At 42.1% G+C, this 18,477-nt stretch overlaps 1 protein-coding gene across 1 annotated transcript; it reads right to left on the reverse strand.

The window, feature by feature from the left end:
• Window positions 1-1,888: 1,888 nt before the first annotated feature.
• LOC137340857 (mesothelin-like protein) lies at window positions 1,889-11,730 on the reverse strand. The gene is made up of 11 exons (XM_068003664.1): window positions 11,673-11,730; window positions 10,243-10,357; window positions 8,339-8,370; window positions 7,880-7,949; window positions 6,844-7,025; window positions 6,185-6,331; window positions 5,405-5,538; window positions 4,737-4,870; window positions 4,446-4,540; window positions 4,013-4,199; window positions 1,889-3,578 (listed from the first exon to the last, which is right to left on the reverse strand). The coding sequence occupies exons 2-11, from the start codon at window positions 10,307-10,309 to the stop codon at window positions 3,490-3,492; spliced, it is 1,137 nt and encodes a 378-aa protein (XP_067859765.1). The 5' UTR covers window positions 10,310-10,357; window positions 11,673-11,730; the 3' UTR covers window positions 1,889-3,489.
• Window positions 11,731-18,477: the final 6,747 nt, after the last annotated feature.

The raw sequence follows: 18,477 nt of genomic DNA on the forward strand, positions 1-18,477 counted from the left end.
GGAGCCCATTCATTTTATTCCTGGGTGGGTGGGAAGTTGAGTTTTTCTTTGGGTCGTTTTTCTCATGGTGGAAAATAAAAGTTAGAGAACAATATTTTCGTAATTTTTAATGACATTGGCAATTTTCCATTGTATCATCTCTATAAGTAGCAGTCTGTTGCTGTCCTCAGTGGCAATGAGCACCAACATGTTAAATTGTGGCAGTCCTTCAATCTAGTCTCCCGGCAACTTAGTTTTTAGTTCGCACACCTCTGAATCTCCTCAGTCCTGCATAGTTCTTTTTTCTATTTTTTAATTCTTATCTATTTTTTAATCCCTTGTGCTTCTTTAACCCTCCACTTCTCCATTTCCATCTTTTTCTTAAATGCTCAACAAGCTCTTGAAGCACCATGCAATAATGTGAGAGATTTACCAATGTTTTCAATTAGTCCCATAGATATTATAGGAGTAATTGGATCTGTGCTGCTGGCGAGGAGCCTCACCCGTTGGGAGAGCATACAGAAATTCAGGCAGCATGGCATAAGATTTTCCAGCAGTTTAAAGTAATGATTGGAAAGTCATGGGCACCATGCATTTGAATTTCCCTAACAGCAGTGCAGACTTCTAAAAATTACCCATTATAGCTCCGTCTGATCACTTCGGGGGAAGATTCCCTTTGTGTGGAATGTGTAAAATTATAAGAATGCCCTTTATAAACACATTTATGATTTCATGACCTGTAGGGAACAGGAAATCACCCTCCCTCCCTGCTCCCCCATTCAATGTTCACTCTATCATCCGAAAACACGCCAGGTTCCACATGTACGCTGATGATACCCAACTCTACCTCACCACCACCGCTCTCGAACCCTCCACTGCCTCTGTGCTGTCAGACTGCTTGTTCAACATCCAAATTTCCAATTAAACATTGGGAAGACCAAAGCCGTTGTCTTCGGCCTCAGCCACAAATTCCGTTCGCTAGCAACTGATTCCATCCCCCTCCCTGGCAACTGCCTGAGGCCGAACCAGACTGTTTACAAAACTCAGCATCCTATTTGACCGTGAGCTGAGCTTCCAGTGCATTTGAGAGACTAGAACTAGTGGACACAGTTTAAAAATAAGGGGGTCTCCCATTTAAGACGGAGATGAGGAGAAATTTTTTTCTCTCAGAGGGTCGTGAGTCTGTGGAACTCCCTTCCCCAGAGAGCAGCAGGCAGGGTCATTGAGGTTATTTATTTAAGGCTGAGTTAGATAGATTCCTGATTAACAAGGGAGTCAAAGGTTATAGTAGGTAGATGGAAAAGTAGGATTGAGGTCACATTCAGATCAGCCATGATCTTATCAAATGGCAGAGCAGGCTCGAGGGGCCAAATGGCCTACTCCTGCTCTTAATTCGTATGTTCGTATATTTGTATGTTCCGACCCCAAATCCTCTCCATCACCAAGACCGTCTACTTCCATCTCCATAACATCACCCGTCTCTGACCCTGCCTCAGTCCATGCTACTAAAACCCTCATCCATGCTTTTGTTACCTCCAGAATTGACAGTTCAAATGTTCCTGGCCGGCCTCCCATGTTCCACCCTCCATAAACTTAAGCACATCCAAAACTCTGCTGCCCCTGTCCTAACTCACAGCACGTCCCATTACCCCATTACCCAGTGCTCGCTGACCTACACTGGCTCCAGGTCCCCGAACTCCTTGGTTTTAAAACCCACCACCACCTAAATAATAAATGTGGCCTTGCCAACAGTACTCACATCCTGAAAGCAATTTTTTAAAAAATATGAATTATTCCTGTTTTCGTAATCACATGTTAGAGAATGGAACCTCCTCACCTCAACAGCACTGACTATGTCCAGATCATATATGGCTGAGTGACAGGATTAACCAAGCTCATGTATGCAGTTCATTTACATTTTTATTGAAAATATAAATATGTTTTTTACAACACAATAAGACAAAAGAAATTAATAGGTACGTCATACAATAAATAAATACATTGGAAAGCTGCAAGATGGGACAGCAAATGAGGTAAGCATCCTTTAATAACAGCACTGAGTTCTGTTTAACAGAGAATATACAAGTAAAGTGATTGCTCAAAATCTAATGGATGTTTTTCCCCCAATTTTCTCCCCTTCACTCTTGAAGGTGCTGACTCTGGCTGGAATGTGGTGAAGGCAGCAATGCCCATCCAGTGCTTTTCCCCACTGGCCATTCTTCATCGTGAATGATTACAGTTGCATGACTAAGGGGGAGGTTGTTTTAAGTTTGTTAGAGTCAGACAATGACGCTATTCGATTGTGAAGCGCATCAAAGCCAAGCCAGAGACTGAAGTCCACAATGGCCACTTCCCAACCGGGTAACTAGGTAACGATCAGGGGCAGGAGCGCTAACTGTGCTTTTCCCCCTTTCTATTCCAAATCACTGAGACAAACTGTCGCACCGTAACTGCTGCTGCCTTGAGATGAGCTAAGTTAGCACAGACATTCGGGTCTTTACTGCTTCCTGCTTCAAGAGGTCGAGTCTATACCAATTAGGTCATTGAGGAAGCACAAAATGTAACAAGATTCAAGCAATATTTTTGTGATTATATATAAATCTTGAACTGTAAAAATATCCATTCTCAAAAGATAATTAGGTTCTCACCTGAAAAAGGTGGGCATTAGTTCCGCATATGTGAAGGCCCCAAAGAAAGTGTCAGCCGGTTGATCAGGGCGGAAATGGGACGGTAAGTTAAGTCCCGTGATTTTCGGAGCACTATTGCCCCATTCTTGCCCTAAAACAGGGACAGAAATCATCCCCATCATGTCTCCATTCCAGAGCTCTCTTTGGCTCTTAGCTCCCATTATGTGGGTCTTGCTCAGCCAGTGATTGCATCAAAATAAACCTACTGGATTTTTTATAACCAACAGCCTTCCTTGGGCCTCTAAGCCCACTGGTCGGGCTGCAAATGCATGCATTGGTGGTGATGCTAGGACATCACAGTGACACCAGTCTGCACATGTGCACTGATGGAGCCTCACAACACAACCAGCTTACAGGACAACTGCACATTACAAAGCTAAATGTGAGAGTTAGTTGCTCTCCCAATGCCCGGCCCACATTAGAAAAACAGCACAAGTTATTAACAGTGTCTATCAAACCAAGTTTGAATTTTATTCATATCTTTACTCTACGAGGAGTCTGTCAAATGAAAATTAATAAAAATTGCCATGCAAGATTAGGTAAACAGCAAAAGCATAATACTTTACCGACTGTTATTGGATTATCATCATTCTAGTGGTAATCCAATGTTGTCCCAAAAATATTATGTTTTACACTTGATCAGCACATTGTCGAGAAAGCTGGCCTAAAGCCAGCCCAAAGGGGATTGCTATAAGCAGATTTCATTATGTACGTGCTGAGCCTGTTAAACCTTCATTAATATCCATCACTGAATTCTTGATGCAGGGAGCTCTGATTCTTTCCATTTAACACGGCGGAAAGCACAGATGGGCTGAACCCCAGTTTATAGAAGCCACTGCATTGTGATGCTCATCACAGCGATGCAGATGGAAAGCAGGAGACTGTAGTTGTTGACTGAAGCTGAACCAGGGACTGGAAAATAAAATAAAATAAAAAACACACTGTTAATAATTATCCTCTACAGCATTGTTTAGTTGGAATTATTTTTAGTGTAAATCAGCATCTTTCCCAAATATCACCACGCTGAAAAGCAGAACATTTACTTTTCAAACTGTCATTTTTCTTACATTTTATTTTGTTAAATTCTTCTAGTCATGCACAGTAACACATTTTGTTAGCTAGTTCTGTACACAATTATGTGTGAATGGAAGTGATTGTGAATCTGTGTAAATTAACCTCTGTTAGTTTTGAGCCTGTATGTGCGCATGCACATGTAATCCTCAAGGATGACACTGCTTTGAAATAAAATATTTTCCACTATGTACCCATGATAACATCAACCAATCCTAGATACTACCCAATGTCCTTATCAGTGTGCAAAAGAACTGATGTAAAATTCCACTTACGCTCCTCAAAGAAAAAGTTTCCAAGTCCAGCTGGAGATATTCCTCCTTGTAACCCAATTCCCAGACTTTTCACCTCGGATGCTGTGTGTGTGTTAATCCAACGCTGCACTATTTCATGATTTTCATTTTGTTTGAGAGAATCAAGGTTGATTCCAAGTAAATCACGTATGTTCTGAGGAGTGAGTTTCTGAAAGAGATAAAATGGCAGTAATGTAAAAACAGCACTATACTCATTCTTGGTTCCATTTTGTTCTTTAATCCTATGTCACAAAGAGAAAGGCACCATTAAACCAGTAATATACATATTGCAGTTGAGCAGCATGATGTGGTCTGTGGTGATAATTGCAGGATGGAATGAATTAGTTATTGTTCTCAGGCGTTGTATCTAAAATCTGGTTCAAGTGCAATGCTACAATTCTCCATTGATACCTACTTCTACTTCCACTGGATTGAGTCCACTGAATGTCTGGAAGTCCATGCTGATGTTACCAGCAGCTAAACTCTGTAAATCACGTGCTGATGCACCACCTTTAGGAAAATAGAAAGAACTGTCAGTTTCTTATTTACATATATAACCCCATATAAATATAGCTAAAATGAAGATTTAATTTCCTTGGTATTAATCGTAAGCTTCCAGAGGTAAAGATTGCAATGGTTTGAAAATTAAGTCTTTTTTTGAATAATTCTTCAAATAAACATCAAACCAGGTTGTAATATTACTTACCAACATACGGCTTGAGGAGGACATAATAGGCTTTGGGGTTACCAGCTTGATCCTGGAATGCAACTTTTGCGATCCCAAAAAGTATGTCTTTCTTTGCCTGAGTACATGTGGAAATATCAAGTGGCTTGGCTTTCCTGGAACAGAATGGTCATGATGTTATATTTTGGTTAACGTTAACCCTTTTAGGACTGTGGTGGTCTGTGTTCATTAACAAGCTTGTAATTTCACTTTGCCTCATTTAAACAGAAAATCCCTGTTCACAAAGTGGTCCTCTGGACTTTTAGTGGTTTGCTGGGTCACTGCTGTGGCAGCTCAACTGGGAGTTTGGTTGACCTCCAGGCTCCACTGCAGTTAGTGGCATCAACTTGTTTTGATCGTTATGTTTTGCTTTTCAAATACAGCATCCGTGGATTAGGGGCTTGAGCATGCGCTGTTCAATTTACAGAGCACACAGTGCATGGAATGCTCAGCCTTGCTGCTCTGCCCAGCAGTTGATGGCCTCAAGTTGTTCAATTGCTTTCTTCTTCAAGTATCTGCATTTGGAATTCACTCTAAAATATTCATCTCTATATCCCATGGGCTGCCTTGACTTTTATAATGGGTGGAATTCCATACATTGAACTGAAAGAATAGATTGGCAGAGTAGCTTCAGGGAATTTGACACTCACTTTAGCTCACTGGGAAGGATGGTTCTAAGGTTCTCTTCACTCAGACTACACAATGTTGGACCACCAATCGCATCCAATGCGACTGCATTTAGCGTCCCAGATCTCTGGAGGTAATTTGCAATAACTGCTTTTCTCTGAAATGAAAAACAGTCAAAGTTGAGTTTATTAACTTTTTCTCCATACACAGAATAAACTCAGTGTTTTCCATTTACTCATTCACTCCATTCACATTTTTGAACTGCTTTATAAAATATGCTTGGGCTTAACTATTGAAATAGGAGAAATTACAACTTGATACGGTGTGCTTACTGGAAATCTGAAATCTAAAATGAATAAAAAGGGTCATAATTGAACATAAACTCCTTCAGATATTGATTGACCTGCTGTGCATTTCTAGCACTTTCTGTTGTCACTACTATCAAAATAAGTTCTGGCAGAATCATGATTTTGATGGATTTGATTCCAACTAAAAATCTTCCTTGAGCAGAGCCCTAGTGTCCCTTATTTAACAATCTGGCTGTGATTTGGCTCCCCCGAGGATGATAATGTGGGGAACAGGAAGCGTCAATCAGAGACAGTAGGTTCTTTTCATCCCTCAAAAGAAATATTCAAAATATCTGATGGAGACTATTTTACCAAATCATTGGAAGCAAAAAAAGTTCCATTCTATTCCTAACTCTTGTCATCATCCATCACAGCACAAACAACATTTAAACAGAGTGTATAAACACATGCTCTTTAAGAGGGTCTTACAGTCAAAAGCCTGCTGCTAATCCATACCGTGTTAATATTTGGGCTATTCTGCAGTACAAGTACAAGCGTATCCACATCTGTTATGTTCCATGTGCTGATTTCCTCAGGGCCGTACACAGTAAAAATGAATCCCAACCTTTTAATCTGTTCTTGTGGCAGTCCATTTGGGTATATCTGTTCCAAAATATCCAAAAATTAATATTCAGTCAGAATAAAGGGCACGATTTCTGAAAAATACATTTTCAACATTTCCCTGCACACCCTTGGTACAGCTGTGCGATGGGATTTCTCTTTCTTTTGTCATATCAACCAGAGAAATTAAAGGTGGAACTTTCCAAGACTCTACGCCACCAAATGTGGCCTTGCAGACAATGGACAATCGGGTCAGGATAATCTGACAGGTTAAAATCACTCAAAAACTAATCACTCACCTTACCAACGAGAGGGAAAAAGTGACAACTTAGGTCTGTAACTGAATGGAGCACTTAACACAGCACTAAAGCTGTGATCTAACGTTATTTAAAGTGCACCAGGAATTTCCTGCTGGCTTTTACTTAGAATCCATTGATTATTAGCCTTTACAAAGTGAGCTGCTAGTAATGCATGGATGGCTCCTAGTGGTGAGTTGCTTATTGTACGGGAAGTATTTAGCGGCAAAAGATTATTTTCACATCATGCAGTCTTACCTCTGCCAGTTTCCTTTTTAGAACAAGAAGCTGCGTTCTGCTAAATGCTATGTTTCCCAGTTGAGTGAGGTTTGCCTTCAGCACACTATTGTTCAAACAGGCATCTAAATCTGAAGCAGGATAAAGTACAGGCAGCAAAAAATCGTTGCTCCTTCCTCCTGTTATGAAGCTTGAGTTACAAGCTGTGAACACAAAACACACCCATTGTGTGAGAAGCGCATAAACACTAATTTTCCAAAAAACGTAGAATGAAACCGATGTCACATATTACGCTCATCTGTACTTCAAATGGAACACTCTGATGCTGTATTATTTATACATGGAATACAAAAATGCTGCAGTGTTCACCTGTTAATCAGCACTTTGTTAAGAACAGAAGGACATAGGAAAATCCAGAGTGAGAAAAGTCCATTCAACCCATTAAGCCAACCCCATCCAGAGTCCATGTAGGATTATTGAGTCATGGGCATTATTAAGATGAATGTGTCTTTAAATTTAGACCTCAGTAATTCCTTCTCATTTTATCAGCATTCACTTACTAGGAGTGAATAATGGAGGAAAGGGAATATGAACTTCCCTTAAGGCTCCTATAGGAAAGAAAACTATATGTTCAGTGCTATAACAACATCTCCCTAAATAAATGGTGTTATAGGAACATTCGCATGGAATTCCTGTTGGGGGGTTCTCCCGTTCTCTCGCTATAACTTTGGCTGAAATCAATAGAAATTAAAATCGGGCAGTTTTTATTGATTTGAATTATTTACAGGCAATACATCAGGCCAGAGATTCATTACAGGAAGAATGGGGATGAATGGTATTCAACTATTCCAAACCTCAACAAGGAATTTAATTTACCCACATCTTATAATTCTATTGTATTTTTATATTGATATTAAATATCACATAAAATAGGCTCAACGGGATTGTTTCACATCACTGTAACTATTCTACCTTGAAAGGCTACACAACTCTTCTGGCTTTTCTTTTCCAGTCAGGTCTACATCAATAAATACCTTGCTTAATGCTGGTTACTTACCAGTGGCACTTCTCACTCTTCTTCTCAACACCTTGTGGAGGGACCTTTGTGACTCGTTCTCACCAAGAGACTGTCGAGAGGAAAATAATATTCTGTTAAAGTCATTTGTGATACAATTTATACAAATAATTAATTCAGTAGAGATGATGGTAATAGTAAACACTTATCAATAAGTTATTCACAGCAAGTGAACATGTGGCAGAAAACGCCTTTGATTTTATTAGATGGGTTCTGCCAGTTTTTAAAATCAACACTATATCGTTATTCATGGGTCAGGAAACTGAGGCTCACGTGTCTCACTGCACTGTGCAGCACTTATCAAATTTCACATTAAATATCGTGCAGTAATGTTAATCAGACCGATGTTGGGATTTACTGTGAACTTTCTGATTGATCACTGAATTACATTTACAATAATTGAACCAAGAGGTGCAAGGAAAGATGTCAAATTTTTCTTACCGGCTGAGCATTCAAAATGGTCAGAAAGATACCTAAAGGAAAATATCAGAATGATATGTTAAAGGCAAGTCCCTCAAATCCATTGTTAATCAAAACAGACACACTTCATATCTCAGCGCTTAAGCTTGCGTCTCACAGCTCAGGAGCTTTCAAGTCACAGTTATAAGAAGTATTGTAAGTTTCCACCGTGAGGTGACACACCTTGCAATACCAGATCGCAGCAATTCAATGATGGGGACACAACATTGATTCAGGTCCTCTAACCCAGCACAATAACACTTGAACACTGAGCAGCACCGATGGTGGAGAAGGTCACCGTCTGGACCATCCTCCCTACTGAAGGAGAGTTACTTCGGAATATAAACACCTGGGCTTACCAGGTGCTGTACTATTGCAATACTCAGAGTGTATCTTTAGAAGCCACTACAAAGCCATGTAAATGCTTCAGCAACCTCGAGTGCAAGAAATCGCGAGGCGTAACATCACTTCATATTGAATACAATCTTCCTGTTAAATTTTCAGCTGATACTTTTTGTAACAGACACAAGTGAATTCCACAAATTAAATTGCTCTGATGATAGTTTTGAATTACAATGCTTTTATTTCATAGAATCATAGAAAGGTTACAGCATGGAAGGAGGCCATTCGGCCCATTGAGTCCATGCCGGCTCTATGCAAGAGCAATCCAGCTAGTCCCACTCCCCCGCCCTATCCCCATATCCCTACACTTTTTTTTTCCTTTCAAGTCCTTATCCACTTCCCTTTTGAAAGCCATGATTGAATCTGCCTCCACCACCCCCTCAGGCAGTGCATTCCAGATCCTAACCACTCGCTGTGTAAAAAAGTTTTTCCTCATGTCACCTTTGGTTCTTTTGCCAATCACCTTAAATCTATGTCCTCTGGTTCTTGACCCTTCCACCAATGGGAACAGTTTCTCTCTATCTACTCTGTCTAGACCCTTCATGATTTTGAATACCTCTATCAAATCTCCTCGCAACCATCTCTGTTCCAAGGAGAACAACCCCAGCTTCTCCAGTCTATCCATTTAACTAAAGTCCCTCATTCCTGGAATCATTCTAGTAAATCTCTTCTGCACCCTCTCTAAGGCCTTCCCATCTTTCCTAAAGTGGGGTGCCCAGAACTGCACACAATACTCCAGTTGTGGCTGAACTAGTGTTTTATAAAGATTCAACATAACTTCCTTGCTTTTGTACTCTACGCCTCTATTTATAAAGCCCAGGATCCCATGCGCTTTTTAAACCACTTTCCAACCTGCCCTGCCACCTTCAACAATTTGTGTACATATACCCCCAGATCTCTCTGTTCCTGTACCCCTTTTAGAATTGTGTCAGTTAATTTATATTGTCTCTCCTCATTTTTCCTACTGAAATGTATCACTTCGCATTTTTCTGCATTAAATTTCATCTGCTACGTGTCCGTCCATGCCACCAGTCTGTCTATATCCTCTTGAAATCTATCACTATCCTCCTCACTGTTCACTACACTTGCAAGTTTTGTGTCATGTGCTAATTTGGAAATTCCTGTACACCCAAGTCCAAAGTCATTAATATATATCAAGAAAAGCAATGTTCCTAGTACTGACCCCTCTGCGGCACAGAGCTCTAAGTGCAGGTTTTGTTTAGCCAGCTGTAAGTCAGATATAAAAATATAAAAAATGCCAGGACTCATTGAGACCGCTACTGGGAAGAGCTATTTTTAACAGGTTTTTAAACGGGCAGTTTTATATTTGGCCCGTAGCCGGCTGCACAAGGTCCTCTGCTCAGCGAACCCGGTACCAGCAGGGCGACCAGCAACGGATTGCTTTGATTTAACTGACCCTTCATGGTTGTAACCTGCATTAGGCTACAGATAGTTTCTGCCGTTGAACAACAGGATTAACTTACCAATGACGATAACCGTCATGAACTTCATTGTAAAGGTGCAATTGGGGAACACTCTCTTCTGTATCATTGCTGGTCAAATGTGGCACTTTCCAAACCAGAAACAAGTTGCACTTTCCTGTAAAAAGGAAACAAGGGTCATGATTGTTATGGTGAAATGTGAAATACAATTTGCACATCAGTATTTCCCAACGACTATTCATCGTTTTCAGGGTGATCCCGTGCGAGTTATTAAATATTGTGTGTGGGTGTCCTTGGCTTCAGCAGACCAATAAAACCTGGCTGGCAAGCTATTGGACCCCAGCTGAATGTTTCCAGCATTTTCTGTTTTACTTTCCTCCCGTTAAGACTGCCCGAAAGCTGCTTCGTATTGAGAAAAGGTGCTGTCAATCGTGAGCTCTCCCACCATCAAAAGCAAAATACTGCGGATGCTGGAAATCTGAAATAAGAACAGAAAATGCTGTCGAAGCTCACTTGCTGATGCTCACTTGCTGAGCTTCTCCAACATTATCTGTTTTTATTCCATCTCCAATTTTGTTGGCCCAGCATCTCATTTAACTTTATAAAATCAACGAAATCATCCGGAATTTCCTGCTTCCTCCATTGAATAATCTGGTAACACAAAGATCCGTTTATAAGGTGATAATCATAGCGCGATCAATTGGTTCTAACTTCCTCCCTTGGGGCTTTAGCACTCACTGGGTCAGGCTAATTTGATATGACTGAACCAGTTATCCTTTCACAGTCTATCAGGTGCCCTTTCACTAGAAGGGATTCAAGAACGTTTACAGTTCGACTCAAAACAATGACCAGAACTGGAGAAAGAACAACATGACCCAGATAGTTCAACGACAGTCAGATTATTGTCTGTACAAAAAATTTTTTTTAAACTGATGGAAATGCATAGCAGGGCAGTCAACGTATGTGAGGAGGAAGGACAAACTGAGATTTCGGGTGTGTATCTTTCATCAGAACTCAAAGACTTCACATCCGAAATGGTAACATGCTTTTTGTCTGGGCTTATTGTTCATTTAATGTGGATCAAATGTTTGCAAAAATAAATTAAAATTAACGTCTTAAAATCATCACTGCAGTTCTGCTAAACCAGTATATGAAAAACAATAAAAATTCATTGTGCCGTTATATTGCACGCAGTAATTTGTTACGAGTGTTATTTTTGGAGAGGTGCGGGCAGAGAGTGCAGATTAACTGCCCACTATCATCAGACAAGGCAGAGAAAAGTAATAGCACATTGAAAAGTTTCAAAGTTTGGCTTCGCAAGTTATATCAAAGCCAGTCTGAAAGTTAAATAATACATCAATATTTCATCTTGCATCAATGTGATGTGAAAATTGCCCAATTAATCTCAAAACAATTTCCCCCAAAGTAAATTCTGCACCTATCATTTAAAATTTTTCATCTTGAAAACTTACCTCCTGTTTTGTGTGAAACCTGCTGAGCACTGTGTAGCGAATGAGCGAACAGGACACTGACAACTTGTAACTGTAGTTTCCCTCCCACAGCTTCTCTTTATACTAGAATCCAGGTGCGGCTCCTACGTCTTTATTAACGTAACCTGCACTCTACGCAGCAACATCAGTGATGCTGACATTAACAGCTAGAGGGATGGTTCATGCTCTCAGGCTATTTGGTATATTCATCATCCAGAGAATATAACAAGTCTAATAATATCAATACAACGAACGTAAGCAAGCATTCTCCGCATTCTATTCTCTATAGTCAATCTTTTCTTATTATTTTTCTTCCCATGCCAACAGACATGCACCATTCCCAGGTCTCCTGTTCAGGCAGCTGACCACCTACCTGGTGAGCAAGGATATTTCTGAAAACACTTGCTTCAGTTCCTGCAGTGATTGACCTTGCTTCCTTTCTGTGCCAACTTCTGACAGCCTGGGTGAAAATTGTAACTCATCATGTAAGACCGAACTGATGCCCAGCACTTGTGGATCCTAGTGTTGGGACATTAATTCATTAACTCCCACACTGGCGATCATTGTGTTGGAACATTAATTCATTAACTCCCACACTGGCGATCATTGTGTTGGAACATTAATTCATTAACTCCCACACTGGCGATCATTGTGTTGGAACATTAATTCATTAACTCCCACACTGGCGATCATTGTGTTGGAACATTAATTCATTAACTCCCACACTGGCGATCATTGTGTTGGAACATTAATTCATTAACTCCCACACTGGCGATCATTGTGTTGGAACATTAATTCATTAACTCCCACACTGGCGATCATTGTGTTGGGACATTAATTCATTAACTCCCACACTGGCGATCATTGTGTCGGGACATTAATTCATTAACTCCCACACTGGCGATCATTGTGTCGGGACATTAATTCATTAACTCCCACACTGGCGATCATTGTGTCGGGACATTAATTCATTAACTCCCACACTGGCGATCATTGTGTCGGGACATTAATGCATTAACTCCCACACTAGCGATCATTGTGTTGGGACATTAATGCATTAACTCCCACACTGGCGATCATTGTGTTGGGACATTAATGCTATCTCACTACTTAATGTGGACTACAAAATCCTGTCCAAGGTCATCGCCAATCGGGTCAAGTCAGCCCTGGAGGTGGTGATCCACCCCGATCAGACCTGCGCTGTACCCGGCAGGAAGATCTCTGATAGCCTGGCGCTACTCAGGGATACGATTGCCTACGTACAGAACAGGGGGGTGAACACATGACTGATCAGCCTGGACCAGGAGAAGGCCTTTGACAGAATATCCCACACGTACATGATGGACGTGCTCTCCAAAATGGGGTTTGGGGAGGGAATCCGCAATTGGATCCAACTGCTCGACACAGACATCAGTGACGATCCCAGGCAGCGGAGGTACTCAGGTCAAGGCCTCCCTGTACATGGACGACGTTACCATCTTTTGCTCGGATCAGCTGTCGGTCCACAGATTGATGAGCATCTGCGACCAGTTCGAACTGGCCTAGGGGGCCAGGGTAAATCGCAGCAAGAGCGAAGCCATGTTCTTTGGGAACTGGACCAACCGATCCTTTGTCCCCTTCACCGTCAGGTCGGATTACCTGAAGGTGCTGGGGATCTGGTTCGGGGGGGCCGGGGCGTGCACCAAAAACTGAGAGGAGCGTATTGCCAAGGTCAAGCAGAAACTGGGACTATGGGATCGACGATCCCTCTCGATTGTGGGCAAGAACCTGGTCATCAGGTGCGAGGTGCTCTCGGTGTTGCTGTACGTGGCGCAGGTCTGGCCCATACCTCGCTCCTGCGCCGCGACAGTCACCCGAGCCATCTTCCACTTTATCTGGAGATCAAAAATGGACCGTGTCCACAGGGACACGATGTGCAAATCTCCGGAGAAAGGGGGGAAAGGCGTGCCCAACGTGGCCCTCATCCTGATGGCCACCTTTGTGTGCGGCTGCATCAAGCTGTGCATAGACCCTCGGTACACAAACACAAAGTGTCACTACGTGCTGAGGTTCTACCTGTCCCCGGTGTTACGAAGGATGGGCCTGGCCACGCTGCCACGGAACGCTCCATCCAGTTGGACCGTTCCGCCCCACCTGTCCTTCGTCGAAAAGTTATGCAGAAAAACACCTTTGACCACAAGGCGATCAGCACGTGGTCCGCACGTAACATCCTCGAGACCCTGAGGGAAAAGGAAATGGTGGATCCTGTCGATTGGTTCCCCGAGCAGACTGTCAATGTCATTTGGCAGAACGCCTCATCACCAGAGCTTTCAAACAAGCACCAAGACATAGCTTGGCTGGTGGTGAGAAGGGCCCTTCCCGTCAGATCCTTCATGTACTCCCGGAGTCTCAGCGCCACCGCGCGCTGTCCCAGAGGAGGCTGCAGTGGAGACGAGACCGTCACCCACCTCCTTCTGGAATGTGCCTTTGCAAAATGGTCGGGAGAGAAATGCAGTGGTATCTGTCCAGGTTCATCTCGAGCAGTTCTGTAACACAGGACTCTGTGCTCTATGGGCTGTTCCCGGGGACGCACACCGAGACGGACATCAATTGCTGCTGGAAGACCATCAACTCGGTGAAAGACACCCTTTGGTCTGCCCGAGACTTGCTGGTCTTCCAGTGCAAGGAGCTGTCCTCGACCGAGTGTTGCAGACTGGCACATTCCAAGGTCCAGGACTACGTGCTCAGGGACGCACTGAGGATGGGTGCGGCCGCCGCAAAGGCTCTGTGGGGAAAGGCAACCGTTTAGAGCCTTCCTGCCATTGTATACTGAGAGGCTGCAATCAGGGAAAACCCCCCTCCCCGGGCAGAATGTGAAATTCAAATTGATGTAATGTACCTGTAATGAATCTATAATGTACCTGTAATGAATCTGTAATCAACAATCTGTATTGAGTGTGATGCAATGAGGCACCCTAGACTGTCATGAACTGTAATTATGTACAATGTGTTCATTGAACTGTACTTGATGTAACCTGCAAATTGTATAATCTGTATTGTGTACATTTGGAATATGATATGACAACTGTATTGTATGTATTGCTACAAATGTTATGAATTAAGTATATTTTTTGAAAAAAAAATTAATGCACTGACTCCCACATTGTGCATCATTGTGTTGGGACAATAATTCATTAACTCTCACAATGGAGATCATTGTGTTGGGACATTAATGCAATGAACTCCCACACAAGGAATCATTGTGTTGGGACATCAATGCATTAACTCCCCCAATGGGCATCATTTTGTTGGGACATTAATGCACTAACTCCCACACCAGGAATCATTGTGTTGGGACATTAATGCACTAACTCCCATGCTGGGGATCATTGTGTTGGGACATTAATGCACCAACTCCCACACTGGGCATCATTGTATTGGGACATTAATGCACAAACTCCCACACTGGGCATCATTGTATTGGGCATTAATGCATTAACTCTCACACTGTGGGTCATTGTGATGGGACATTTATGCATTAACTCCCACCCTGGAGATCATTCCGTGGTGACAGTAATGCATTAGGTCCCAAACTGGGAATCATTGTGTACATTAATACATTAATTCCCACGAAAGACATCATTGTGTTGGTACATTAATGTATTAACTTCCACATTGGAGATCATTCTGTTCCAACATTAGTTCATTAACTCCGACACTGGGGATCATTGTGTTCGGACAATAATTCATTAATTCTCAAACTGGGAATCATAGTGTTTGGGACATTAATGCATGGACTCCCACACAGGGGACAATCGCGTTGGGACATTAATGCAATAACTCCCACACTGGGAATCATTGTGTTGGGACATTAATGCATTAACTCCCACACTGGGGACAATTGTGTTGGGACATTAATGCAATAACTCCCACACTGGGAATCATTGTGTTGGGACATTAATGCAATAACTCCCACACTGGGAATCATTGTGTTGGGACATTAATGCAATAACTCCCACACTGGGAATCATTGAGTTGGGACATTAATGCAATAACTCCCACACTGGGAATCATTGTGTTGGGGCATTAATGCAATAACTCCACATTGGCAATCATTGTGTTGGGACATTAATGCACTAACTCCCACACTGGGAATCATTGTGTTGGGACATTAATGCAATAACTCCCGCACTGGGAATCATTGTGTTGGGTCATTAATGCACTAACTCCCACGCTGGGGATTATTGTGTTGAGTCATTAATGCACTAACTCACACACTGGGAACCATTGTGTTGGGACATTAATGCAATAACCCCCACACTGAGAATCATTGTGTTGGGACATTAATGCAATAACTCCACTTTGGGAATCATTGTGTTGGGCATTAATGCAATAATTCCCACACTGGGAATCATTGTGTTGGGGCATTAATGCAATAACTCCCACACTGGGAATCATTGTGTTGGGAGATTAATGCAATAACTCCCACACTGGGAATCATTGTGTTGGGGCATTAATGCAATAACTCCACATTGGGAATCATTGTGTTGGGACATTAATGCACTAACTCCCACACTGGGAATCATTGTGTTGGGACATTAATGCAATAACTCCCACACTGGGAATCATTGTGTTGGGACATTAATGCAATAACTCCCACACTGGGGATCATTGTGTTGGGTCATTAATGCAATAACTCCCACACTGGGAATCATTGTGTTGGGACATTAATGCAATAACTCCCACACTGGGAATCATTGTGTTGGGACATTAATGCAATAACTCCCACACTGGGAATCATTGTCTTGGGACATTAATGCAATAACTCCACATTGGGAATCATTGTGTTGGGACATTAATACAATAATTCCCACACTGGGAATCATTGTGTTGGGACATTAATGCAATAACTCCCACACTGGGAATCATTGTGTTGGGACATTAATACAATAATTCCCACACTGGGAATCATTGTGTTGGGACATTAATGCATTAACTCCCACAGTGGGAGTCATTGTGTTGGGGCATTATTGCATTAACTCCCACACTGGGATTCATTGTGTTGGGTCATTAATGCACTAACTCCCACGCTGGGGATTATTGTGTTGGGTCATTAATGCACTAACTCACACACTGGGAACCAATGTGTTGGGACATTAATGCAATAACCCCCACACTGAGAATCATTGTGTTGGGACATTAATGCAATAACTCCACTTTGGGAATCATTGTGTTGGGCATTAATGCAATAATTCCCACACTGGGAATCATTGTGTTGGGGCATTAATGCAATAACTCCCACACTGGGAATCATTGTGTTGGGGCATTAATGCAATAACTCCACATTGGGAATCATTGTGTTGGGACATTAATGCACTAACTCCCACACTGGGAATCATTGTGTTGGGACATAAATGCAATAACTCCCACACTGGGAATCATTGTGTTGGGACATTAATGCAATAACTCCCACACTGGGGATCATTGTGTTGGGTCATTAATGCACTAACTCCCACACTGGGGATCATTGTGTTGGGACATTAATGCAATAACTCCCACACTGGGAATCATTGTGTTGGGACATTAATGCAATAACTCCCACACTGGGAATCATTGTCTTGGGACATTAATGCAATAACTCCACATTGGGAATCATTGTGTTGGGACATTAATACAATAATTCCCACACTGGGAATCATTGTGTTGGGACATTAATGCATTAACTCCCACAGTGGGAGTCATTGTGTTGGGGCATTATTGCATTAACTCCCACACTGGGAATCATTGTGTTGGGTCATTAATGCACTAACTCCCACGCTGGGGATTATTGTGTTGGGTCATTAATGCACTAACTCACACACTGGGAACCATTGTGTTGGGACATTAATGCAATAACCCCCACACTGAGAATCATTGTGTTGGGACATTAATGCACTAACTCCCACACTGGGAATCACTGTGTTGGGACATTAATGCAATAACTCCACTTTGGGAATCATTGTGTTGAGCATTAATGCAATAATTCCCACACTGGGAATCATTGTGTTGGGACATTAATGCATTAACTCCCACACAGGGGACAATCGTGTTGGGACATTAATGCACAAACACCCACATTGGGGATCTTTGTGTTGGGTCATTAATGCACAAACTCCAACATTGGGAATCATTGTGTTGGGGCATTATTGCATTAACTCCCACACTGGGCATCATTGTATTGGGCATTAATGCATTAACTCTCACACTGTGGGTCATTGTGATGGGACATTTATGCATTAACTGCCACCCTGGAGATCATTCCGTGGTGACATTAATGCATTAGGTCCCAAACTGGGAATCATTGTGTACATTAATACATTAATTCCCACGCAAGACATCATTGTGTTGGTACATTAATGTATTAACTCCCACATTGGAGATCATTGTGTTCCAACATTAGTTCATTAACTCCGACACTGGGGATCATTGTGTTCGGACAATAATTCATTACTTCTCAAACTGGGAATCATAGTGTTTGGGACATTAATGCATGGACTCCCACACAGGGGACAATCGCGTTGGGACATTAATGCAATAACTCCCACACTGGGAATCATTGTGTTGGGACATTAATGCACAAACTCCAACATTGGGAATCATTGTGTTGGGGCATTATTGCATTAACTCCCACACTGGGCATCATTGTATTGGGCATTAATGCATTAACTCTCACACTGTGGGTCATTGTGATGGGACATTTATGCATTAACTCCCACACAGGGGACAATCGTGTTGGGACATTAATGCACAAACACCCACATTGGGGATC

This window comes from Heptranchias perlo, chromosome 22, assembly GCF_035084215.1.
Source record: "Heptranchias perlo isolate sHepPer1 chromosome 22, sHepPer1.hap1, whole genome shotgun sequence".
NCBI classification, from domain to species: Eukaryota; Metazoa; Chordata; class Chondrichthyes; order Hexanchiformes; family Hexanchidae; genus Heptranchias; species Heptranchias perlo.